This window comes from Mauremys mutica, chromosome 4 (assembly GCF_020497125.1).
Source record: "Mauremys mutica isolate MM-2020 ecotype Southern chromosome 4, ASM2049712v1, whole genome shotgun sequence".
Classification (NCBI taxonomy): Eukaryota; Metazoa; Chordata; order Testudines; family Geoemydidae; genus Mauremys; species Mauremys mutica.
Genome location: NC_059075.1, coordinates 63,590,327 through 63,617,853, shown reverse-complemented (window position 1 = coordinate 63,617,853; position 27,527 = coordinate 63,590,327). Strand labels below are relative to the sequence as shown.

Below are 27,527 nucleotides of genomic sequence, written 5' to 3'. Positions count from 1 at the left end.
CTTGCTTCCTGGAAGTTTTGGAAGACTGAGCACTCCCATTAGCAGAGGTTTTGCTTGGGGAACCATCTGCTGGTGTTGGTCCTTGAGGAGTAGGCTGAAAGGACTTTTCTATTAAAATCATCTTGAGGCAGTGATCTCTGTCATGCTGTGCCCTGGCTTTCAGATTATTACAGCAAGCACACTTCTGAGGGATAGGAGTCTCCCCCAAACAACAGACACATGACGAGTGGCTGTCAGAGACTGGCACTGCCTCACAGCAAGAGTCACAGCGTTTAAAGTCGGGCGAGCCAGACATCGCGGCCGATAGAAGTTTCCCAACAGGGAAAAGGGGGAGGAAGAGAACAATTAAAGAATTTTGGGGATTGGGGGGGAGAAAGCGTATGTATCTAAGAAAACGAGACTTACTAAACTACAACTAATTTAGTGATTTCTATAGAGAATAAAACAAAGAGGCAGCAGTGCCACGGAGCTCTGTCTGCAGCCGAGGACAGTTGAGGTCGTGCGCATGCTACATGAGGTGCCAACAGCACTGCGAGACTACTACTACGACCGAGCACTGCTACCAAAAATCTCCCATCTGCGGTGCAGACACACATCAACACCTGACGTGGAGCACCCACAGGGGGACACACATCTTGAAGAACCCTCATTACTGCACAAGGTGAGTAACTTCCTCTTTTACTCCCTTCTGTGCTGTGTGGTAGTGGGGAGAATACTGGTCTTAGTTCACCGTTATTGCATAAGGTTTTGGTGAATGCATTGCTCGTAATGGATATCGGTCCAGCGAAACCCTACTCCCAAAACAAAACGATACATGACAGAGTGATAACTTTTGCTCAATATCCTACTTGTTTTCCTATACAGAGGTCATACTTTGCATTATCTTAATGTAGTTTTTTAAAACGTAATTTCCTTTTTTAAAATCATCAGTATCATCAATTTTATGGAACACAGCAGTTAATATTTTAATAGAGCTTTTCCCCCTCAGTTCATTATTACCTGCCTGCAAGGTCCACCAGGTTGATCTTGCTTGCAATTTCAGAGGGGAGATTGTTCTCCAGTATAGCCTGAAGGGAAAAATAAATCAAAATTTTTCAATTCAAACTTATGAAAATACAAGAGGCTACGGGTTCTATTGAAGAGTTGTATTTCTGGCACTTCTACTTATTATGTGACCTTGGGCCATACAGTACAGTCAAATATCAACCCAATAGTTCTCTTAACTTACATGCAAAGCCCACTCTTACGATCATTTTCTCTTGAGCAAATTTCACTCACTCGTGACTGTATGAAAAGATTTTCTTCTAGACCTGACAAAAATCACTATTACTGTATTCCAAGGTTCTTTTGTGCAACTACTGAAAAATATCTTGAATGTTCTAAAATTACAGGATGTTAGAAGAGCGAGATGGAAAAGATCTATTAGATCATTGAGACCATCTTCCTGACAGTGTAGGATACAATCCCCCAGAAAAAGGATGTATTGTATCAGATTCAGCACACTATGCACCAAGGTGCTTAGGAGGTGAATACAGAAATCCCAGAAAGACCATAATTCAGAGGAGGCATTAAAATGCTACTCTTTATATTAAGATCCTAATCAGTAAGTAGTAACTACAGAGTACAAAAGGTAGTGGAACTGCAAACATTACCACACATGAATTTTCACAACATTGTTGGGGTGGTATTGCAATATAAAGATCAGTTTTCAATTTATTTATTTTTTCCTTTCATGAAGAGCCTTTGGCTTCACTCCTAACCATATGATAGCACAAGAAAACAAGATAACCTCAACAAGTACAAAGCCTTCAAGTTGATGTAAGAAGTGAAACAAAATTTGCAGTATGATCCAAAGGAATTAAGTAGCATAATTTCTGCCAAGGTTACTGAAAGCAGAACAAACTCTGTACAGTATGCTAAACAATGTTCTTTGGGAGAGGGAAAAAAAGGAGATTGGAATTTTTAGCTAACCTGAGTGTACTGAATGGTGAAGATGGCATGGGATCTGCTGCTGGCATCATGAACATGCGTAGCTGCTGTGATTCTACATAAAAAAGTGCACAAAAAAAGTTCAGTTGGGACAGTTCATGTTTCTGAAGTACAAATACAAGATTCAACTGATTAACGAAGGCTAAGATTAAAGAATTATAGCTTTAAATACAGTGGCCAGATTCTTAGATCTGGCCAGACTGTGCCTAGTACAGCACCTGAGAAGGTGGAGGGCAAAAGTGAATTAAATCCACCTTTGCATTTTGATCCAGGGGGCAGTTGAGGGACATAAATTAGAACAGCCTTCAAGTACATCTTTATGGTGTTAAATAAGAGCAGATTACCGCTTGAAAGTATAAAGCAAGGTTACTCCCATGTACTGTAACTGGAGTTCTTCAAGATGTGTGATCCCTATGTATATTCCAGTGTGAGGTATGCATGTGCTACAGGTGCTTGAGACTGGAAGATTCTTGCTAGCAGTATCCATTGGTCCACACTTGCACCCTGCTCCTCCTCCTGGGCATATGGAGAGGTGCAGACCAATTGCCTCTCCAGTTACCTTTCTACCACAAATAGCCATAACATAGGCTCCGCGGCAGAGGAGGAGGCAGCCGGATAGTGGAATACAGATAGGGACCACACATATCAAAGAGTTCCAGTTACTGCACAAGGTAAATAATCTTCCTTTCTTCTTTAAGCAATGGTCCCTATCTGTATTCCGCTGTGGGTGATTCACAAGCAATATTAGTTGAGAAGGAGGGTGTAAGGAACCGTGCTGGATCAATGATCGGAGGAATGCTCTTCCAAAGAATGCATCAGTTGTAGAAGTTTGGACCAGGATATTAAGTCTTGCAAAAGTGTGAACAGAGCCCTATGATGCTGCCTTACAGATTTTCAGGAGAGACACATCTTGAAGTGAGACTACTGCTGCATCCTGAGGTCTAGTTGAGTGGGCCCTGACACCTTGTGGGAGAGGGGTCACTGATAACTCATAACAAAGCAACATGAACCCTGAAATCCATTTGGAAAAGTCTCTGAGAAGAGAGCTCTTCCCCTCTCATACATCCCACAAAGGATTCAAATAGTCTAGGTGGTTTCCTAAAGGATTCTGTCCTTTGCAGATGGAATGCTTGGGCATGACAGACATCCAGAGAGTGAAGTTTCCTAATCTCAGTGGTGGCACGTAACTTCAGGAAGAACACAGGTAAGTGAGTTGTCTGTGATGAAATTCCAAGATTACTCTGGGGGGTGAATTTTGGGTATAATTTCAGGGAAACTTTGTCTCTATGGAAGATAGTGCAAGGAGGATCAGCTAAAAGGTCCCTGGTTCACCTCCTTTTCTAGCTGAAATGATGGCAACCAGAAAGGCAACCTTCATAGCCCCATTTGCCTTAGCCCACTTAACTAAGTGATCAAATAGAGCCTTCATTATATTACATTAGTTACATTTACTTAATGATATATTAATATTTTTGTAGCTTTTTTAGCTGTTTTATTAATGAAAAGGGGATGGGTTTTTTTAGTATGTTGGTTTTTTATTTATTATTTATTATTTATAATTAATTTTTTAAATGTTTAAACTTTGTAAAAGCACTGAGACACTCAAAAGGTTAACTAATAAAGTTAAGACTGACAAGATGGGTGAGGTAAAAATCTTTTATTGGACCAGATTTGTTGGAGAGAGAGAGGTTTTTGAACACTTAGAGCTCTTCTTCAGACCTTCAAAAGCCAGACATTCAGACCCTCAAAAGCTTGTCTCTATCACCAACAGAAGTTGATCCAATAAAAGATATTATTACCTCATTCACCTTGTCTCTCTAATGTCCTCGGGCCAGCATGGCTACAACTACACTGCATAAAGTTAAGACTGTCACAAGATGATGGCTGCTGCCCAAAAAGTATGTGTGTTAGCTTTGCAGTTTTGAATTGAAGATTTAGATGGATTTTTAGTGGATTTTTTAAAAAGCTAATTTATTTTATCCATACATTTTCTTATTGTTTTTAATTTTGTGGGTTTTTTGTTATGTTGTAAATAGTTTATTATGAGAGACTAAAATATTTTAAAGTTGCTTGGCTTAGCTTTGCTTTCTGATTTTTGAATTTTTTTTAATCGGTTTTATACTTTTGGAGGATTTTTTTAAATTGCAAGTTATGAGCAGCTGATTACTTAAGTTGCTCACATTTTTAAACTGCAATATTTATTTTTATATGAAAGCTTGAAGAAGTGATTTGTTTTTTGGTGTATTTTTTTTTTTAAACAGGTGAGAACTTTTTTGACCTGGGCATTGACAGTTGCTATATTTTAGCAAAAGACTGTTACTTACCTCTCGGAACTGTTGTTCTTTGAGATGTGTTGTTCACGTCCATTACAATTAGGTGTGCGCATGCCGCGTGCACGGACGTCAGAAACTTTTCCCTTGGCAGCTCCCATCGGGATGGCAGGGGAGCCCCCTAGAGTGGCACCATTATAGCGGTGTATATATTACCCTGCTGGCCCGTCCCCCCTTCGGTTCCTTCTTGCCGTTGACTCCGACAGACGGGAAGGGGGGTGGGTATTGTAACTGTTCTTTGAGATGTGTTGTTCACGTCCATTACAAGAGGTAAGTAACCGTTCTTCCTTCTTCGAGTGATTGTTCACGTCCATTCCAATTAGGTGACTTCCAAGCTTACCATTGGAGGAGGGTAGGAGTCATGGAACAATTGATTGAAGAACAGCTCTGCCAACCGCTGCATCATCTCTGGCCTGTTGGTTAACAGCATAGTGGGCTGTAAACGTGTGCACTGAAGACCAGGTGGCTGCTTTACAGATCTCCTGGATAGGGACCTGAGCCAGAAAGGCTGCTGAAGATGCCAGCGTTCTGGTTGAATGGGCCATAATCGCTGGAGCTGGGACCTTGGCCAGCTCATAGCACGTACGAATGCAGTCTGTGGTCCAGGACAATATACCTTGCAGAGAGAGAGGAAGGTCCTTCATTCTCTCAGCTATGGCAATGAAAAATTGGGTCGACTTGCAGAAAGATTTCGTGCGTTCTATGTAGAACGCCAAGGCTCTCCGGACATCCAGCGTATGTACACTGCGGTGTCCTGGGCTTGTGTGGGATTTTGGAAAGAACACCAGTAAGCAAATGTCCTGACCCATGTGGAATTGGGAAACCACCTTGGGGAGAAATTTAGGCAGTGGTCTAAGCTGCACCTTGTCCTTACGAAACACCATGTAAGGTGGTTTGGAGGTGAGGGCTCTCAGCTCGGACACCCTCCTTGCCAATGTAATGGCACCACGAACGCCACCTTCCAAGAAAGGTAGAGGAGGAACAAGTGGCCAGGGGCTCAAAGGGTGGGCTCATGAGTTTGAAGAGGACCAAGTTCAGGTTCCAGGTTGGGACTGGTGGGCAAGAATATGGGAACACCCTCTCCAGCCCTTTGAGGAATCACCCCATGATGGGATTAGAAAACACCGAGCGCCCAGACTCCCCTGAATGGAAAGCTGAAATGGCCGCCAGGTGTACTCTGATGGAGGAAAGGGATAGACCCTGATGCTTAAGGTGTAGGAGTTAGTCTAAAATAACTGGGATGGGAGCCTGGAGTAGTTGAAGGCGCTTGGATTCACACCAAACAGGAAAACCTTTTCCATTTCGCCAGGTAGGTAGCCCTAGTGGAAGGTTTCCTACTGCCGAGGAGAATGTCTCATCGACTGAGAGCACTGGCTCTCCATGGGATTTAGCCATGGAGTTTCCATGCCATAAGATGCAGAGATTGCAGGTTCGGGTGATGGAGGCGCCCTTGGTCCTGCGTGATCAGATCCAGGTGGAGGGGCAGGGCAATTGGGGCATCTACAGACAGCTCTAGGAGGGTTGTGTACCAATGCTGTCAGGGCCAAGACGGGGCGATCGTGATTACTGTCACCTTGTCTCTGTGAATTTTGAGGAGGACCCGGTGGATGAGCGGGATAGGAGGGAAGGCATACTTCAGACCCTTGCCCCATAGTATTAAGAATGCATCAGCAATGGAGCCTGGACTGTGGTTTTGGAATGAGCAGAACTGAGGGCACTGTCTTTTGCTCTTGATGACAAAGAGTAAAACCTCTTTCCCCTTAGCTCCTGTGGAACCTCCTCCACTGCACCTTTCTCGAGGTGCAAACGAACCTCCTGCATAAGGAGTTGCTCGTGAGAGGGGTCCCTGAAGAGGGATGGGGAAGGTGGAGGGGAGGGAGAGAAGGAGGAGAACTGGAAAGACTATCCCACCTGTACCGTGCATAGGACCCAGCGATCAGATGTTATATGGGACCGCACACGGTAGAAGTGGGATAGCCAGTTTAAAAACCGTGGGGATGGATCCGGGAACTGGGTTGGTACGCATTCCTCAGGTGCACCTTCAAACCCCTTGCTTGTTTCCAGGCTGCGGTTTATTCTGGCCTTGTTAGGCGCGTTTTTCTGTCTACACCTGTTATTTCTGTCCCGCCTGTGATACAGCTCCTGCCTGGGATGGGGCTGATACTGCCTCTGCTGCGGAGGCTGAGGCCTGAAGGGCTTTCTCTGGGTTGCCAGCATATGCATCCCTAGTGACTTCAGGGTGGCCCTAGAATCCTTAAGGCCATGCAGCCTGGAGTCTGTTTACTCCAAGAAAAGGCCTGAGCCCTCAAAGGAAAAGTCTTGGAGGGTATTCTGGACCTCTGGAGGGAGGCCCAATGCCTGGAGCCATGCTGAGCATTGCATGATTACCCCCGAGGCAATGGTTCTGGCCACAGAGTCAGCTGAATCGAGGGAGGCTTGTAGCGAAGTCTTAGCCACCGCCTTTCCTTCCTCAATTAAAGCTGCAAACTCAGAGTGAGAGTCCTGGGGCAGGCAATCCTTAAACTTGGACACGGCCATCCAAGAGTTGAAGTTATGTCTATTACGGATCGCCTCCTGGTTGGCTATGCGTAGCTGGAGGCCTCCGGAGGAGTAGACCTTCCTACCGAAGAGGTCTGAATGCTTGGCCTCCTTGGCTGTTGGGGCCAAGGCTTATTGGCCCTCTCGTTCCTTTTCATTGACTGCTGAAACAACTAGGGAATAGGGATTCGGATGGCAGAACAGGAACTCGTGGCCCTGGGAAGGAGCAAAGTATTTCCCTTCTACCCCCCTGGCCGTCGGCGTGACAGAGGCTGGGGTCTTCCATACAGTGTTGTAATTCGTCTATATGGTCTTTAGGAGAGGGAGCGCGACCCTGGAGGGACCCTCGGGCATCAGGATGTCCACCATCGGATCCTTGTCCTCAACCGTTTCCTCCACCTGGAGGCCCATATTGAGGGTGATCCTGTGGAGTAGCTCCTGGTGAGCCCTGTGGTCAACTGGTGGCAGTCCTGAAACTGATCTGCCTGCCACTCTCGTCTGGGGAAGAGGAGGAAGTGAGGTGCTGTAGGTTGCCCTCATCTAGAGCCTCCTGTGTGTCCCCATATGCCTGGGTCACCTCTTGGGGTGTCGCAGTGCTTGGCACCGCCTCAGGTATTGGGCCTGAGAGCACCAGTTGCTCTTGGGGGTCTGGGGGCAGCCTAGAGAGAGTAGCCTCCCTTGTCCTTGATGCGTGCCTGTGTGGCGACCTGGAATGGTGTTGCATAGATTGCCTGGACCTAGAAGCTCTGGAGGAGATGACCTGTTGCTGGTGGTAGGCTCATGGGGTCCAGAAGGCCCACTGGCCTGGAGGAGGCCATTGTGGCTGCCATGCTGGTTGGGATTCTCTGCTGGCTACGGTTCGATGTCTGCTGTAGCTAGAGTGACCGGAGTCAGCCTCGGAGCCGGAGGATGCCAACAGAGAGGACCAGGGCAGTGCTGAGTGTTGAGCGGCCATAGGGTGCTGGAGAGTGGTGCCTGGCTGGCTGGGACCGTGAACAGTACCAGGAATCTCAGAACCAGGACTGGTGTCTCATACTCAGTGCCGGTGAGGTTTTTGGTGCCATACTCTGGTGCTGGGTGACCAATGGTGTCATGGACCGGCAAGCAGTTGCTGCGGGTGCCACTGGAGGGTTCACCTCTGGTGCCATAACCTTACGCTGGGTCATGGGTTCCGGGGAATAGCAGAACGCTGAGCTCTAACGGGAGCGGTGCCAAGACGGTGACCTCGAGCAGCGCACTATTGCCGGCTTCCCTCTGGACGGCACCCTTTTGTGTGGTGCTGGAGGCTTCTCCCTGCATGGGAGGGGGTTTGGCATTAACAGCTCAATGAGGTCTTTTGCTGCCTCGAACGTGTCGGGCATGGAGGGGTGTTCAAGGACCTCCTCCAGACACTTGTCGGCACTGAAACCACTGGCGCTGGAGTCGACGGTGCCAGTTCTTGGCTCGGGTCTGCAATCTGTCTTTACATGCTGGGGGCTTCTTTGAGCGGCTTAATAGCTCTTTGGGAATAGCGCCCTCTTTCCCCTTTCTTGTGACACTTAGTCAGTGCCAGAGAGGCCAACCGGTGCTGAGGTTGATCGTCCCATCTCGGTGCCGGTGATTGCGGTGCCTGGGTGGTGCTGGGTCGCGCACAGATGCTGGGGCACTTCACTCTGAGGAAGCCGGTGCCGGTGCCAGTGCCAGTCGGTCAAGTGCCGGTGGTTGTAACGCGGCCTCCATGAGCAACTGCTTAAGACGAAAGTCTCTTTCTTTCTTAGTGCGCGGCTTGAAGGCCTTGCAGATTTTGCAGCGCTCTGCCTGATGAGATTCTCCCAGACACCAGAGACAGGAGTTAGGGGGGTCGCTGTTAGGCACAGACTTGCGGCATGTGGCGCAAGCTTTGAAACCCTAGGCTTGCGGCATGCTCCACAGCCCAAGGCTGGTGCTGGAACTAGCTTCTAGACACCTGAATACAATGGTATTTAACTAACTGATAACTATCTAAGAACAACTCTAACTAGAAGACTGAAAGGCTAAGGGATCACTCGCAAGCAAGAGAGAGAGAGAGAACGTTCCAACGCCGCCACGGACAACAAGAAGGAACTGAAGGGGGGTTGGGCCGGCAGGGTAATATATACACCACCATAAGGGTGCCACTCTAGGAGGTTCCCCTGCTGTCCCTACGGGAGCTGCTAAGGGAAAAGTTTCCGACGTATGTGCATGTGGCACAGCATACCCAACTGAAATGGACGTGAACAATCACTCGAAGAAGAACATTATGTTTTACTGCTGATTATTTTATAAAATTGCATTTTAGATATTTAGGACTTTAGAGTAAGCTTATTGTTACATTTAATTTTTTTGACAGGCAATTTTAGCTGTTTTATTTTTTAAATTTAGCAGTAAATTTTCTTTTTTGCATTCAGGTTACATTTTTATTAGCACAATTTATTAAATATATTTATTAGTACAATGTTTTATTTGTGTTTCTGCAATGGTGAGACTATGCTCTGATTGCATTGATAAATACATACAATGGAATTTCATTGAAGATCTATTTGGGAAACTCCCTTTTGATCATGAAATGATATCTAATGCTTACTACAAGTCTTGAGCGGCAAAATTAAATTCCACTGCACATTCTTTGGCTCAGTAATATCCTTTTTTAATTTTTTATTTACAATGCTTAAAGTGTGTGCAATGTCCTTGATGTTCTAGCCTGGTGATTCTCAAATGCAGCCACCAGTGGTTGGATCCAGGCCCAATTAACTTTAATGAACCAATGACTTTAGTAAGTTGAAGTAGGAATATTAACCAAACCTCACCTTATCCCCCGCACCCCACCCAATAAATAAATAAAAATCCTGTGCAAAAACAAACAAACAAACAAAAACCACGTCGCTTTGTTTTATTTATGCACTATGGGTGAAAAACAGCTGCATGCAAAGAACCTTCTCCTAGCCTAGACACCAATTAAATCCCAACTAAACCCTCAAAATACAATTTATGTGGTGTATAGGCTAGCTGTGGTCTCTGCACAGAAGTGAAATTCACCCTACGGTTATGGAAACATTTCAGCAAGAAATTGTGGGTGCATTTTTATACACCTAGGATTTTTGCAGACACAATTCTGAGCACCTACAGTTTTGCTTGAAAATGTTGCTATGACTATTTTTGGTGCATACAAAAGTTCCAGTGTTTGCTCCCAAATCAGGTAATTACACCTAGCTGCTTGATTTGTGTACAAACACTGCATCATAATTTTAGAGGCTAGTTTAAGGACCCTTGAAAATGTGTCCCTTTATATTAAAGACATTAACCCAACATAATTTTAAGTTTCTGCTATTTTTATTAGGTGTTTCCCATAGAAAAGGATGGCACAAATGGCTTCTGGCCTGTTTTTACAATAGTTCTACCCTGAAGTCAGCCTGAACCACATGATAAACATACCTCAAACAGTTTGTAGTAAAGCACAAATGTGTTTTGATTTCTGTAGTCACAAACTAAGCTATGCTGAAACTGAATTGAAAACTATAACATCTGAAGAATGGAGTATATGGAGCATACAGATTTACTTGGTTAGAGCAAAACATCTCTCTGTGGTTCACTTTTGATCCTATATCAAAGTAATATTATGCATATACTATGTGTAAGTCAAGATACAATCAGTTTTGTAGTAATATCTATGCAAATAATCTTTTAATGAGCCTTTGTAACAACCATTTAAGAGCTAAATTATGATATATAGTGTTTTTTCAGAGAGTAATTTGGAAGCCTGATGTCATCACATAGATCATTCTTCATTTCTGTTTAAAGTTAAATGACAAACATGTAACATTGTCAGAAAAATCAGTCGTTGTTTTATCAAAACTGGGAAAAACAGGAGAGACAGAAAAAAGGTTGATTAAAAAAAATACCTGTTGGCTATTCCTTCTTCCAGAAGTCCTATGGCTTGTTTGTAGTCTGTAACTAAATGCTGAGACAATCCTGTCAGAGGTTTAAAAAGTGAAAGAGACACCATTAAAAAACAGGTTTTACTCAGGAAATATTGTTTCACTCTAGTTTCTTGGTTCAACTATGCAAAGTGAAAGAGACACCATTAAAAAACAGGTTTTACTCAGGAAATATTGTTTCACTCTAGTCTCTTGGTTCAACTATGCAATAGGGTTACTACTACAACTGGGGAGTACATTCTGTCTGAGACTTAGACCTGGTCTACACACACATTTTGTATCAGTATAACTACTTTGATTAGCAGTGGGTTTTTTTGTTTTGTTTTGTTTTGAAACCAAACTAATTATACAGGTACAACCCCTAGTGTGGATGCAGTAATATTGGTATAAAAATGTCCTATACCTCTAGGTCTAGTTTATTCCTCTTCCCATATGCGAATAATTTAGAGAGGCATAAACATTTTTATACCAATATAACTGCATCCCCATGAGGTTGATTTTTTTTCGTCACTTTAACTACACAATCATAGTTAAAGTGATACAATTTTTGTGTGTAGACAATCCTTCAGCCATTGATTCTGCAGATGTAAAGTATAAGGTTCAGTCCAAATGAATCAGAGAATGAGGAAGTCCTCTGTCTGGAGTCTGTGGTGCACACTTCATTAGCTAAATACCATACTGTGAACCTGTGACATTTATCTGTAAACTAAACCCTGTATAAAATTCTGTGCCCTACTCCACACCAAAGTACATCCTGATTATGATCCTAGAAAGAATCAAGCATTAATGTAGCTGCCCTGAGGAAACAAAACAAAACAAAAGGGGGGAAAGGGGGAGGAGTCCACTAGCCAGGAATGAAAGAGATGCCGCATTGCAGAAACAACTGGAGCAAATGAGTGGCAGTGACTAATGTGGCCCCCACTAGAGGGCAGTATGCTGCTATGCTGTAACTTCATTACTAGCCTCTTATAAAATGTAAATTTGTAGCAGACACACTAAGGGCTTGTCTACACTGGCAATTTACAGCGCTGCAACTTTCTGGCTCGGGGTGTAAAAAAACACCCCCAAGTGGAGCAAGTTTCAGTCCTGTAAAGTGCCAGTGTAGACAATGCATCAGCGCTGGGAGCACGCTGGGAGCTACACCCCTCGTGGAGGTGGAGGTTTTTTAGAGCACTGGGAGAGCTCTCCCAGTGTCATGCCGTGACCACACAAGGCATGTTAAAGTGCTGCCATGGCAGCGCTTTAGCATTGCCAGTGTAGACTAGCCCTTAGTTGGCTTCAATGGACTTACTCTGTCTTACTTTTGGCAATTCTAGTATCATGGTTGGCAACCGTACAAGGCGCTATAGAAAATAATATTTTCCTAAATTGTTTATCATGGGGTAGAATGAAGTGCTCCTCATATTTTTTGTTGTATTTCACTAGTACAACAATCCATGAAACATGTTTTCTTTTTAATATGTGCCACAGGAGTGTGTATGGGGGGGAGGGGAAGAGAGGCAGAAGAAGTCAGGAAAAGGTATACTTTGTTACCAGAAAATAATTTATGGTAAGAATATCGTTTCTTAAGACTAATTTAAATGTGCTAGCAAATTTACAGATACACACCTGTTGGCACCATGAAAAACAAACAGTATATAGTTCCATTGGAACATCTTATCTGCAGGAAACAAAGACTTTCAGTGATAGGTATCAACACCTAATTCCACACTTTCTAAAGAGAACCCTTCTAAAAGGTATAATTTTTCTAATTAAAATGATTTTCCTATCAACTATCAAGTTAATATCAATTGCTTACCCTAGTCAATAATTTAAAAGCTTAGCAAGACTCAAAGGGTTATTTCAGAGATAGTGGGACAGAGTCTGTCCTTAGATACTAGTAGATAAACAGACTGTGAATGAGGTCAGAATTTGGCCCAAAGATGGGTGATTTGTTTTAGCCCTTTAATACCTGACCCAAAGAAAACAAAGTCTCACACCAGCATCACATTCACCCACAACTAAAAGAATCTCATCTGTGGCCTAAAAACATGCAAAACTACAGGATGGTTTACAAAGCAAAGCATTTATTGTACTGTTTGACATTGTATTAGCTATACAGTGAACTCCAAAAGATGTAATGACATTTTCCTGTCTGAAAAACAATAGCCAATTACTGTTCAAACAGCACCAGCATCTGCCAATCTACAGAGTATGGAAAAAGTGCCTTATATTGTTTCTCTAACTCACTTTCAAGGGTTTGTAATCTTGTGAATATAAAACTAGCTATGTGATGGGAAGGCACAGTTATATTTATTATAAAGTTTCCACAGTTCTTACCCATTACATTTATGTTAATACTGATACTATTGCCTCCAGTATAGAAACTAGTTGATCACAACACACAAAGGTTTATTATAAAAAGGCAAAAGAAAAATTATTAATGCTGTTGGAAAAGGAATGCCATTAAGTGCTCTCTCTGCTACTTGGAAAAAGAAAGTCTGTTTTCAAGAATCACAGAAAGATCACAAATAAACCTGTGTCTGGACTAGAAATCTATCTCAAACTAAGACAGAATCTGCCTCAGCAATCTGTCTCAGAGTAACAATATAGATTGCATCATTTCCTGATTTAAAAGAGGCTGATTCCTTAACAGTGCAACCATCTGTAAGAGAGAAGTTTGAAACCATTCCAATCTGAAGCACTGAAACACTTTCAGCATTTTAAACACTAGAAACGTGCAGCCTTTACATCCAAAAAATGATAGTCTGGAAACTATTCAAAATACTTAGTGCTGGGATTTCCTGACTGGACTTGCAAATGGAAAATACATTACTTCTAATATGAAAGTAACTAGGCAACCCTAAAGGGTTTCCTCTTTGGTTCTCCGCCTTGTCTATTCTTCATCCAAGTATTGGCTTCTATACACTAGAGACTACTGAAACAAACTATGTAAGTGACACCTGCAGTGTACAAGAGAGCCCCTCCCCAACTGTAAAATTTTTCTGTTACCCCTAAACTGGTGACTGCTCATGCGCAACAAGTACAGATGCAAATATTGATATACTGCAATCTGCTGTGAGATAATGGGAAATCTCTGAACTTTGCCTATGTTCATCAGTTTAACAATACTCATTTGTTCCATGGAGCAAATTGCCTGGTAGAGGGGTGCAAAGTAAACCATCCTCCTATGCAACTACAGGCTATAATTATATGGCTATAATTCAGAAAACATGGTGTGGAAGGGCAGGGGTAAAACCCCTTTAAAGCCCTGCCAAAATGCTGGCTACAGCCTGCTCTCTGGCCAGTAGGCCAGGGGTAGAGGAGCAGGCCCTCCTGCTGAGCTAAATAGTGACAGCTGGGCTGAGGCAGGAGAAGGCTGTAAAAGCCTTGGGCAAACCTCAGTGGGGAGGCTAGCCTGGGAGGAGACAGGAGGGCAGTATCTCTGTCTCCTTGCCAATAAGGAAGCCTCAAGGACCAGGAGACCCTGGGGAGGGTCTGTGGGGCACTAACTGTTGGGGGATCTAGGCACTGCACAAGCACTGTAAATAAAGACACTGGGGTGATTCAACAAAAGAGGGAGTGAACACTCTTTATTAAACCAGCCTAAACACAGGGTGCAGGCACAAAAGTGGGAGAGCATGCACTCACACTGTGACACATGGCCATCCGGCTATCAGTAACAGATTCCTAGGGCATGATCCTGCAGAGACTCCACATGCAAAACTTCTGTGGATTTCAAAGGGCAAGGGCTCACATAGAAAGACTGCAGGATCATACAGTACATTATTGAACTCAGCAATTACTGGTTTCAGCAATATACTGTAAGCAGCCCTTAAGGGCATATGCCACAGAGGTGTAAACCACTTTATTTTCTGAGTTAGAAGTTCTTTAAAATCAAGCCACCTGTACTGATCTGCAGTGTGAAAAAATGTTTGAACTCTCTCACCCCTCATCTGACATGTGAGCTAACAAACAAGCACACTTCTGCAGGAATCCATGTGATCAGCTCCTCTATCAATCTCCTACCCAAAAAACAAAATAATGCCACCTCCCAAAAACAAACAAACCACACACACACAAATGCAATACATATGGCATAAATGGTTATAGTTGTTAAACACACAACACACACAGTATCATACACATACAGAATTATGTCATCTGACTATAGACCGCATGACACTGATTCATCAGTATCAATTCTATTCATGTGGTACAACAACAGCAGTGTAATGCTATCACATGACACTTCAAACAAGAAGTTATTTCATTTTTAACTCATCCAGCCATTTCTTTCTAAAATTTTGAATCACGTTACTTATTATAAGCAGAGCTGCAAGTTCCTTGCAGAGATTTTTATAGGAATTTGTGTGTTTGTCATGGGACAAAATGGCAGGAGTAAGGCTAATAGAATGTCCAAGTTAGATTTTCTCATGTGAACCTGAAATGGCACTTTCTGATTTTGCTAACGGATTTATATTATACTTTTCTCATAGTACAAAGTAACAATAATTCAGGGAAGGGAAAATTTTAAGGGAAACAACAGAACTGCAACATTATAAAGTCACTATCCTAATTACAAACAATATTCTAGGTAACATCTGGGTATTGGATTCTTATTTAAAGAACTAACAATAAATATAAAATATCAGAACTAGAAGACAAAGGATAGATTTATCTCATGAGGAACTATCTGGGAAACAACTGCATAACTTCCTACCACAGTATCACAGGGTGAGCTGGGACATTAAGAGATTCACATCCCAGATCTGACCTGGTTTCCTCCCAGATTGAGAAAACTCTGGGATTTGCAGCCTAGGAACCACTGGAGATGTATGCCTGACAGCACAGCAAATAGGGAATGAAACAGTCTAAAGCAGTGCTTCTCAAAGTGGTGGTCCGCGGACCAGTGCCGGTCTGCGAGCCATCGGCAGCCGGTCCGCGGCGAGTTTCCTCATACAAGCATCGAATAGGATAATAATATGGCACCGGTCCCTGGCACATAGGAAAAAAAATTGCCAGTCCCCCACATCAGATAGCTTGAGAAGCACTGGTTTATAGCACTCTTCTCAATCTGGGCAATGATCAGGAAAAAGCAGCAGCTCCTTGTGGGGCTCTGCAGTAACTAGGCTCTGGGTCAGATCTGTAATGAGGTTCCCAGCTGAGAGGGAGCCAGGGAAGGAACCCAAAAAGGGCCAGAGTGAAGGCCAAATGTGTATGCTTCTCCTAGTTTTTAAAAGGATTACAGGTTTGCCATACTGGATCAGACCATCAATTCATTTATTTTCCAATCCTGAATTTAGTAGGATGCTGGTGGTACAGAAAGTGATAGTTAAAATAACCAGAATGCTACCTGGCCAATCGTGAGTAGGAAGTTTGTGTGTAAAATCTATTGGCTCTGCTGGTGATCAGTTTATTCTCTGAGACATGAAAACTGATGATAATGATCAGGTGCTAAATGCAATATTACAGGACATATTGATTAGCAGGGAACTAGGCATCGGGATTTCATGTTTCTTTTACTTGGCTCTGTCACTGGATAAACCTGGGCAAGTCACTTAACCTCTCTTCTCTTCAGTTTCACTATCAGTAAATTGTGAATACCATTTATATATTTCACAGAGCTTTTGAGAGACTTAACTTATGTTTGTGAAGCATTTTGAGATTCTTGGATGAAGAATGCTATGTACTATTATTATATCTTGTAAAGCCAAGTTAATTGACTACAAATGTTAATAGTTCTAAAATTATCCAGCTCTTTCAAAAATCCAGCCACAGTATTTATCTTGATTTTCCCTTTCCCTCCCTCTCCTAAAAAAAACACCAGCATAAGCCAGGTGGCATGATAATGGCAAACAGTGGGGAAGGGGGTAGAGGAGAACAAAGGAAATTTACAAAAGGGGATGGAGATGTTTTAAAAGCAGAACAAGCTAGTATTTGATCTGACATGACACAACCAATTCAATTCTGTCTTATGTGCATTTTACACATCAAAGGAATACTTTGTAGGTGTCAAACATATTACAATCCACTTGGCCAACAGGCAAGAGTTGGCACTATCAGTAATTCCAGAGGCAATTTGGAGTTCTGCCCACTGTGTAGACATAGTGTTTAGCAGCACATTAAAAAGGAAATGGGTGTATTTACTTTCCAGACAAACCCACCCATATTTAAAGTTTGCATCAGTTTGGAAAGATCTTTTCTTCCATTCCTGACCATTAATATGTTTTATATTTTTTTAAATCACTTACTCAGTTACTTCTATGCCTGTGTTGAGTCTGAACTTTTCATGAGTTTAAACTTAATCCAGACTTGATGTCTCTGTCTGAAACTTTTAATCAAGGCTCTGACCTGCGAACTACTCCTGACACCTCCCCCCTCCCAATAAGTAGTCATATCCTCCTTTGTCTTTTCTAATTTACATTTTAACCTGTTTTATCCTGTAGAATCTTGATTGATTATGCATGACCATTATGATCTGTTAATCACTTTGTTTACTTCTGTGTATAAACATTGATGCTCACCCCTAATAAACTTGCCACACTTACTCCGAAGCTTTGCTCTTAAGCTAAGGATGGTGTGAGCCCGTTGATCAACGAATTATTGTCTGGTCTCTGACAGTTTTCTGAGCCCTATACCAACTCCGCACAAACTCGGGTGCTGGAGAGGTGAGTAGGACTTGCTTTTTACCTAACAATTTGGGGGCTCGTCCGGGATTCCTTCTGGTGCGGTGCCTCTGTCCAGTGGTCAGACCATTCATATACGAATTGGCAGGCGCCACGGGAGATTTCTCCCAGCCAATTCAATATAGAGGGGTCGTGTACTGGACAGCAGGATAAACGCCAGTTGGAGGGCTCCTGTCAGACACCATGGGTCAAGGGACTAGCGTGCCTCTTGAGAGTCCGCTGGGGATTGTAAATAAGTTATGGAATGAAGGGAAACTCCCAGTACAGACAGGAATGTCTAGGAGGAAGTTGTACACACTGTGTGTAAGGAATTGGACTGGGTATACCGCGGTATTGGCCGACCCGGAGATGAGGTGGCCTTCGTATGGCTCTTTCGAACAGGCTGCCTTAAGAGGAGTAAGGAGCCAGATCGAAAAAGACCATCCGGGACAGTTATGTTACTGGTTTTGTTGGGACACAGCAGCAGAGCTGTGGAAATCTTTAAAAATTATGGCAGTCAGGTATTCTTCCGAGAGTGAACCCCCTCCATGTTATTTCAATGAAGGGTGTAAACCACGGCGTGTTTTAACTCGTCAGTTGGTCCCCACTGCACCTGCCCCTATTCCTCAGCAAGGGGACTCTCTCCAGGGCGCAGAGGGGAATCTGCAGGACTCCAGATTGGAATCTCTGCAGAGGGATAAGGAGGAAATGGAGGGGCACACCTCGGGAGGAGTTTTGCATGGAAAAAAAAAAAGGGAAAGTAGTAAAAAGAAAGAGAAAAAGGAAGAATATAAGTTAATGGCTTTAGCTTTTCGCGGTGGTATTCGAGGCAGAAGCCGTGGCCGTGGCAGGGGATTTCAGGGTGCTCGGGGAAGAGGGTCCTGGCAACCCCAGCCACCAGGAAATTGTTTTCAGTGCGGACAGCCCGGTCACTTTAAACGTGAGGCAACCCCAGCCACCAGGAAATTGTTTTCAGTGCGGACAACCCAGTCACTTTAAACGTGAATGCCCCTGGGGACGCCCAGAGGGTCCGGTCGCATCCGCAGATACTTACACCAGGGACGAATACACTCCTGCACCACCAGCCCAGCCCGTTCCTCAGGCCTGGATCAACTACGGGCAACAGCAACAGCTGCAGCGAACTCAGCCTTCTCAATGACGGTACCCCGGGGGCGAAGGCAAACAATGTGATGGTCTCCCAGCAAAGAGCCTCATCTAACCCTTTCAGTCCAGGGACTGCCTGTCTGTTTCCTCATTGATACTGGAGCTACTTTCTCTCTTTTAAATCATGCCCCCTCTCCCTGGCTATCCTCTGAGGTTAAAACTGCAACTGGGGTGGAAGGCAATCCACAGTCTCTGGGACTCACTTTGCCTCTAAATGTTATTTATGCTGATAAATGTTTTTCTCACCGTTTTCTTTTTTCCCCAGCTTGTCCGATCCCTTTGATGGGCCGGGATTTACTCTGTAAGCTTGAGGCTACTTTAACCTGCACTCCTGAAGGGGTAGGATTATTAATGACAGTGTTAGGAGATTCGGCCCTAACTCAGGGTAATTGGGAAACCCCCCCCTCTCTCTCCCCTGACCTCACTGACTTGCCTTCAACCCTCTGGGGAATTTCTGACACTGATGTTGGCCTGCTCCTTTCGGCAGAGCCAGTAAGGATTCAAGTGAAGCCCTCCTTAGCCCCCCCCCGTCAGTCCCCCAATACCCCCTGTCGCTGGAAGCCCGGGAAGGCATCCGCCCCATTGTCGAGGGATTCATTGCACAAAAGCTAGTCCGCCCTCAGCACACTCCCTGTAATACCCCTATACTGCCTGTCAAAAAGCCTCCTAAAAAGGACGGAGACCCTATTCGTTGGCGCTTTGTACAGGATCTACGGGTTATTAATCAGTATGTGGTCCCTCTTCATGCAGTAGTTCCTGATCCAGCTACTATCATCAGCCAAATCCCCTGGGATGCTGAGTGGTTCACTGTTATTGACTTAAAATCAGCCTTTTTCAGCATTCCTGTGCAACCTTCACCTGGGAGGGACAAAGTTATGTCTGGCAACGACTTCCTCAAGGCTACAGAGACAGCCCCACGATTTTCAGCCAATGCCTCCGCCACGACTTGGAAGGCTTCACCAGTCCGCAGGGATCCACGTTAGTCCTATACGTAGATGACATCCTACTAGGTAACCGCGAAGAAGCCGCCCTCCGCATCGATGGTAAGGCACTTTTATTATACCTACACACCAGAGGCCACAAGGTAGACCCTAACAAGATTCAGTGGGTCTCACAGAAGGTCCGATATCTGGGCTTCCTGTTAACCCCAGAGGGGAGACAAATGGACCCAGCCCGCATAAAGACTATCCAAAACTGCCCTCTGCCAAACACCAAGAAACAACTTCGAGGTTTCTTAGGATTAATTGGCTTCTGTCGACCTTGGTTGCCGTCCTGCGGGGAGTTGAGCAAACCGCTCCACCGACTGACTGCTAACCTTGCTCCTGACCCTTTGCAGTGGTCCCCAGACACGATTCAAGCCTTTCAGTTACTCAAGGACAGTGTGGCCTCCTCCATGTCTCTCCGCCCCCCCCCAATTACAGCAAACCCTTTCACCTTTTTGTCCACGAGAGGGGCGGAATTGCTAGTGGCGTCCTTACCCAGCTGAGCGGGCCCCACCATTTCCCGCTTGCTTTTTACTCCCAGCAGATCGACCCTGTCGCTCAGGGAACCCCATCCTGCACCCGGACTCTGGCAGCAGCTGCCCTGCTGATCACAAAGGCAAAGAGCCTGACCCTGGGTCATTTTACCACGGTCTGGACCTCTCATGCCTTGTCAGCCCTTCTGCGTAGGGGCACGACCCAAGTCTTTTCGGCCCATCGTCAGCAGCAGCTAGAGGCCAAACTCCTAGAAGACACTAACCTAATTTTTGAAAGGTGTGGGCCCCTTAATCCAGCTACCTTGCTTCCTGACCTGCCAGTCCTCCAGGATCAGCACGATTGTGTGGAAGTAGTTCATAGCATCTTACAGATAAGGAACAACCTGTTTGACGTGCCACTGGACAACCCTGATTGCATCCTCTTCTCGGACGGAAGCTCCTTCTATGTTGATGGCAAGCGTTTCACCGGTTATGCAGTCACCTCTGAATGGGACATTCAAGAGGCCGCCTCACTGCCAGGCAACTGGGGAGCCCAAGCCGCCGAACTCTACGCCCTGGCCCGAGCTTGCCAGTTGGCCGCTGGTAAGACCGTTACCATTTTTACTGATAGCAAGTATGCTTTTACCCCGTACCAGTACCCGCTGAACTACAGTCGTGGGAGAGCCTCGGAGCCACTCTGGTCAAAGGGACCTGGCTTATGCCGGATGGCCGAGCCTGCCTCCCTCGCTCCACATACCCCGTGGCAGTTCGCTGGCACCATGATAAGGGGGGTCACTACGGCACACACGCCCTTGTGGACACCATCGCTCGCTTTTGGTATGCTCCAGGCATTCAACCCTACTGCCTGTCAATAGTGAAAGCATGCAGCACATGTCAGCGAAATGGACCTGCTCCGCCTCTTAACAAAATTAAGGGTGGAAGACCGCCACCTGCTGCTCCATTTCAACATCTTCAAATTGACTTTGCAGATATGCCAAAGGCTTTTGGGAAAAAGCACCTCCTTGTTTTGGTTTGCCCTCTGACTTCATGGGTCGAAGCTTTTCCTACTGCTAATTGTACTGCTGCCACAGTGGCGAAGATCCTCCTTAGAGACATTGTACCCCGTTTTGGCATCCCTCTCATACTTGATTCAGATCGCGGACCCCACTTTACTGGTAATGTCCTTGGCCATTTAGAACAAGGACTGGGCATTTCACACTCCTTTCATACACCCTACCAACCCCAGTCTAGCGGGAAAGTTGAGCGTATGAATAGGGAGCTTAAGCTTACATTGGCTAAATACTGTCAGGAAACAGGGTTAAACTGGCCTCAGGTACTTCCCTTGGTCCTGTTTCACCTTCGCACTCGCCCAACCCGTGTATTGGGATTATCCCCCTTTGAACTGCTCTATGGACACCCCCCTTTCAAAGGCGGGGCGCTACCACGTGCTGATGTTTCACTATTGGGAGGGGATCATATGACCGCGTGCCAGTTTCTCTCCCTACAGGCTCGCCTCCATACCCTTTGGAAAGCCTCACAGTTTTCCCAGACCGTGCCGCTGGAAGAACAGATCCACCCGTTCCAACCAGGGGACTTCGTCTGGGCCAAAAAGTTCGTTCGTGGCGACGCCCTCCAGCCGAGGTTTACTGGACCCCACCAGGTTCTTTTAACAACCCAGACTGCAGTGTTCCTGGAAGGACGCAAATCCTGGATCCACCACTCCCACGTCAAGCCAGCCGTAGTGGACCACAGTGACGGACCAGCAGCTCTTGCCACCACTAAGGATACTGCCTCTGACCAGTGGACCAGCTTACCTCTTTCAGACATCAGACTTAAATTGACTCGAAAAAAATGAGAGGACCTTTTATTCTGACAACTGTATGTTTTTTATTATGCCTTTTTAGTTTATTTTCTGCTTATAAAGATAATGCTTTTATTAGATATTCCCACGAGGTTAAAACTCGTATTTTAGGAAATAGAAGTAATTGCTGGGTATGTACTCAATTTCCAGTAAATGCAGAACAGGGACTCCCCTTCACACCCATTCCCCTGACCACTGCTAATATGACTTGGATGCCACCGGCTAGAATAAAAGATCCAGTCCAACACAATCTTACATGGGACAAAACAGGAGTGCCAATTAACAGATATCTCAGGGTAACCAATCAGACAGGATCACTGTGTTTTGTTAAAGAAAAAGGGTCAACTTTTGTGGGAACCAGTAAATGCAACATGTATTTTAATGGCACCGCCTTTAGTAAAAACCTTGGCTTCAAGCCTTGTGCATCCCACTTATCCCATATGTAAATCCCCCACAAGCCTTCAGAGTCAGCTTTTAAGAAACCCTGCTCAGATCACGAGGGTGTCCAACTAATTGTTAAGGGATATACAATTGCCTTCTACAACTGCTCAAGCAGTACTACACTGCACTTTAAAAACACCACTACCAAATTGTGCCTCTGCGGTTCGCACAACGACCCCTCTGCGTTACCAGGGGAACAGTGGTCCAACGGGTGGTGGGTTACCTCCTACTTTGAGAAATGGAATACCCGAAACGCAATGTATGGAACACACCAGCCACCTTATGATTGGTGGGGAACCTTATGGAATTGGCTGCCTGGATTTGGGTGGGTTAAAAAACTCTTGGTGGGTATTGTTGGGGCCATAGTAATCCTTATAATACTGTGTTGCTGCATCCAGTGTGTCCCCTCCCTCATAAACTCATGTGGGTCAGTTTATTCTTTTCCTACTTCAGCCAAAGGCCTTACTCTCTTTGAGTTGGCCCAGGCTGAAATTGCCAAGCGGCCCTTGGCTCCTTAAAATGGGGTGTAGCGTTTGGTAAATAATTATCCCAAAGCTACAAATGGAGGAATGTTGAGTCTGAACTTTTCATGAGTTTAAACTTAATCCAGACTTGATGTCTCTGTCTGAAACTTTTAATCAAGGCTCTGACCTGCGAACTACTCCTGACACCTCCCCCCTCCCAATAAGTAGTCATATCCTCCTTTGTCTTTTCTAATTTACATTTTAACCTGTTTTATCCTGTAGAATCTTGATTGATTATGCATGACCATTATGATCTGTTAATCACTTTGTTTACTTCTGTGTATAAACATTGATGCTCACCCCTAATAAACTTGCCACACTTACTCCGAAGCTTTGCTCTTAAGCTAAGGATGGTGTGAGCCCGTTGATCAACGAATTATTGTCTGGTCTCTGACAGTTTTCTGAGCCCTATACCAACTCCGCACAAACTCGGGTGCTGGAGAGGTGAGTAGGACTTGCTTTTTACCTAACACCTGTAGTGCGCTGATTCTGTAGAAACCACTTTCTGTCAATCACTGATCAAATGTATTGCTTTTCAGAAGGCAAACTCAGTATAGTGCACTATCAAATGACTTAAGCACCAACAGCTAAGAGAGTTTACTTTAAAATGATGTTACACTTCTGACAAAGGGCAGAGGCAAAGGGGAAGGGAAAGAAAAAAGGGAGAGGAAAAATTGGAAAGGCAAAAACAGGTAAGAGAAAAGATGAGGACTGAAAAGAGGAAAACAGAATGGAAGAAACAATTTTACAGAAAGATGTAAGTTTGGAAACAATGTAAAACTGCATTAGAATGTTTTTATAACTACAGCAAACATCCATGTGAAAGTCAGCAGATTAGAAATCTGTAATCTAGTAATTCCAGTGGAAACAAGTACATTGTTTCACAAAAAGTTTCTGACAGGAATCTGAAGCTTCTGAGGATTTACAGGCAAATTGCTATCAACTAAAAGGCCATGTTAGTTGGGGGAAAAGGGGTTACTCCTGTTTTCTGCTACGCTTAGTAGGAAAGAGATTTCTTTCTGTTATTAGCAGTACGGTTTTACATTCTCATGAAACATTAATTGCAGCCATCATTGGGGGGCAGATTATCAGGCTAGATAGATCCAATACAGCAAAATTTATACTCTATATTTTTTTATTTAACACATTCACTACACACACAAAATGAGTCCTTCCTCTAGAATTTCACCCTCTTCGTATCTTACGAATTAGATTCCACGTTCTGCCATATATTTTTGCTGGGAGGATTTTGAGTTCCTCAAACTACATATTTCATGTTGGCTGTTTAATAACTGGAAAGAGTGGAAATAATAAAGAGCATGTTAGGAATGCAAGTGAACATTCAGAATAGGCACATAGGCATTCATCTGTAACCCATGCAGAAACTCACTCTCACCTTGCACATATGGACCTGTCTCAGGGTGCTCTCGGACACGAAGCGTATAAGGTTTCTTCTGGTTTGATTGCTTTAACAAATCTCGGACACGCTCGTTATAGATTTCAAGGAAACTGAAGAAAAGCAAATAAAATGTTGTCTTTCTGGCATCCGCTATTCACAAAAAAAAAGTTATTTAAAGTTGTTCTTTGGACAATGAAAATTTGCACCTGCAGCCTAGCACAGACATTCCACATCAAAAACTAAAGCGTTCATCTTCATTACCTCTCAAATTACCTCTTCTTACATGTTGTGTGTACAGACACTTAGAAAGGAGCTGAGAAGCAATCAATTGTCATGAGGCAAGAAAATAGCTGTCCCCTGCTGCTGGCTGGTTCGAAATAGTGCTGACAATAAATCATCTGTATTGCCAACACAGCGTTATTTCCTGCACTTTTAATTAATGTTGTTCCCAACTGTTCAACTGTTCAGAGCATAAAATTCCACAAAATTAATGCTGTTTATGAATAAGAACTGAATGCAGTATAGGGTCCAAATTTTGAACAGTTAAACAAGCAAGACATGGACTCTTAATCCACTATTATTTAGATGCATATTCTTTGGGATCTAACAGTGAACAAACAGCACCCAAGGAACTATACTTAGATTGAAAACTGAACTGCAAGATTTTTCCCACCCCAACAAAATGATTGACAGCCCTGAGAAAGGGAAATAAACTTATCAAATAACATTTGTGTGCTTTCGCTATGGAAATACACATTTGAAAGTATTTAGAAACATATGGCCAAAAACAATGAGAAACTCCTACCTGACTTCTACTCTGCAAGATGTTGGCTGCTCTGAATAATCATCATGCCTTGAGAAAATGCCCTGCACAAACCAAAAGTTTATATTTTTCTCTTAAAAAATAAAAAAGAAAAGAAAATTAAGAACAGTTTAAACAATTTCAAGTTCATAAAAGAAATACCTCACATATACGAGGTGTCAACCCAATGGATGCCTTTAAATAAAACAAAAACAAACAAAAGAAAAACAATTACATGATATGATCACAGTCCCAGTTTCTCTTGTAAGAAGTCATTTTAATAAATATAAACAAAACTATGGGGAATTCCCAACTATTCCAGCATCAACTTCCCACTGAAAACATGGAGAGATACACAAGCAGTGATTGTGGAGATCACAACACAATCTGTCCTGGAGCATTCTCAGTGTTAGGGCTTGGCTACACTTGCAAGTTGCAGCGCTGGTAGAGGCTTTCCAGCGCTGCAATTACACCCTGTCCACACTTGCAGGGCACAACCAGCGCTGCAACTCCCTGGCTGCAGCGCTGGCCGTACACCCAGGTCTGCTTGGGGTATAAGGGTTGCAGCGCTGGTTCTGCAGCGCTGGTCATCAAGTGTGGACACTCACCAGCGCTGTTATTGGCCTCCAGGGTATAAGGAGTATCCCAGAATGCTTTTAACTAAATTATTCCCTTTGTTTTGTTATGCAGCCTCTCTTTGTTTTGTTGTCAATTCGGAGCTCCGGGCTCCACCGGGAGCTGCTTATAGCTCCTGTTTGCTGTCATTAATCTGTAACTACTGTCAACAATGAAATGAGATAACCCCTGCAGGGGTTGAGTGTTTGCTTTGCTTGAGAGAAACGGGGGAGGGGGCAGAGGGGAGTATGTTGGATGCAGGTTGTTTGCAGTTAACAGTAAGGGGGTGGGAAAATTTTCTGATTTTGCACAGTGTCGGTTCCAAAAATCCACTCTCTCTCTCTCCCCCCCGGTCCCTGTCACACTGCCCCACACCCCCCTCTTTTGAAAAGCACATTGCTGCCACTTGAATGCTGGGATAGCTGCCCATAATTCATCACTCCCAACAGCGCTGCAAATGCTACAAATGTGGCCACACTGCAGCGCTGGTAGCTGTGAGTGTGGCCACACACCAGCGCTGGCCCTGCACAGCTGGATGACCAGCGCTGCAACTACCAGCGCTGCAGATTTGTAAGTGTAGCCATACCCTCAGATCTGTGACAACTCAGCTATTCCAGTTGCAGCATCTCTAGAAGTAATCACTTAAAGCAGGGGTTTTGTACTTTTGTACTGTTGACCCCTTTCACTTAGCAAGCCTCTGAGTGCGACCCCCCCTTATGCATTAAAAACACCTTTTTATATATTTAACACCATTATAAATGCTGGAGGCAAAGCAGGGTTTGTGGTGGAGGGTGACAGCTTTCAACCCCCCCATGTAATAACCTCATGACCCTCTGAGGGGTCCCAACCCCCAGTTTGAGAACCCCTGATTTAAAGGGATGATATACTCTGGCTAGAATGGTGGCTGTACCCATAACTGTCAACCTTACCCTCACTGGAAGTCATCTTAGGGCATTTTTCATAGGCAGGGGATGCTGAAGAGTTCAAGGCTAAGATGACTCCAGTTGCTACAGCACATGGCTTATGTAAAGACTTGGAGCTACCTTCAGGCTCAGGCCCTCCCACTTGGAATCTCTTTGCAGTAGGATGCAAAGATTTTTAGAAGGAATATTTGAAATGGAACAAATTAAGGGGAAAACAAAAACAAAACAGGTTTCCCTAAATAAATGCATTTTTGTAAATGTGAAAGTTCTCTACAGACCAAGCAGGCTGATATTCTAGCTATTAACAATGCTAATAATGTAGTACAATAAATGCAAATTATTAAATATTGGGTCAAAGTGGGACTCTTCCTGACGCACAAATCACTCTCACCAAAGAATCCAGCAGCAACATTACGACAATGAAAGTGCCATAGGAATTAGTAATGATTTTTAAGATATGGTCATTGTAAACTGCTATTATACTTCCAAGATAATCAGACACTAGTGACCTGATTCTCCTCTCACTTACATTAGTTTTACATCAGTATAATTCTTCTGACTTCCATGGCGCTAGTCTTGATTCAAAACCGGAAGAGAATCAAGTCTTGGGTATCAGATGGGCAAAATCTCCAGGCAGATGCCTGTCAGGTGGTGCCTTTAGTAAGCTAATATGGTCATTCTATGGACAGCAGAACCAGTTCAGTAAAAATAAGAACCAAACAGAAACTGTAATCAAAATTCAGACCAACCTTGAACCATTTTTATAGGTTCAAAAAATTTTATTTGAAGTGTCTCTCTCCCCCCATCCTTTACCTGAATCAGTGGTCCTCTCAGGCAGCGGGAGGTAGTGACTTGCTCTTGCTGTCTCCTTTAAAAATGGTTCTCTCTTTTGCAGTGATTCTCAGA

At 44.1% G+C, this 27,527-nt stretch overlaps 1 protein-coding gene across 1 annotated transcript in view; it reads right to left on the bottom strand.

Annotated features, from left to right (window-relative positions):
- Positions 1 to 27,527, bottom strand: part of STARD9 (StAR related lipid transfer domain containing 9) — a 170,893-nt gene that overhangs the window by 76,768 nt on the left and 66,598 nt on the right. Inside the window, exons 5-10 of the mRNA XM_045014653.1 lie at positions 25,246 to 25,278; positions 25,087 to 25,148; positions 24,279 to 24,391; positions 10,754 to 10,823; positions 1,972 to 2,044; positions 1,000 to 1,067 (exon numbers count right to left, since the gene is read on the bottom strand). Of these exons, the coding sequence (XP_044870588.1) occupies positions 1,000 to 1,067; positions 1,972 to 2,044; positions 10,754 to 10,823; positions 24,279 to 24,391; positions 25,087 to 25,148; positions 25,246 to 25,278 (419 nt within the window). The remainder of the gene's footprint in view (positions 1 to 999; positions 1,068 to 1,971; positions 2,045 to 10,753; positions 10,824 to 24,278; positions 24,392 to 25,086; positions 25,149 to 25,245; positions 25,279 to 27,527) is intronic.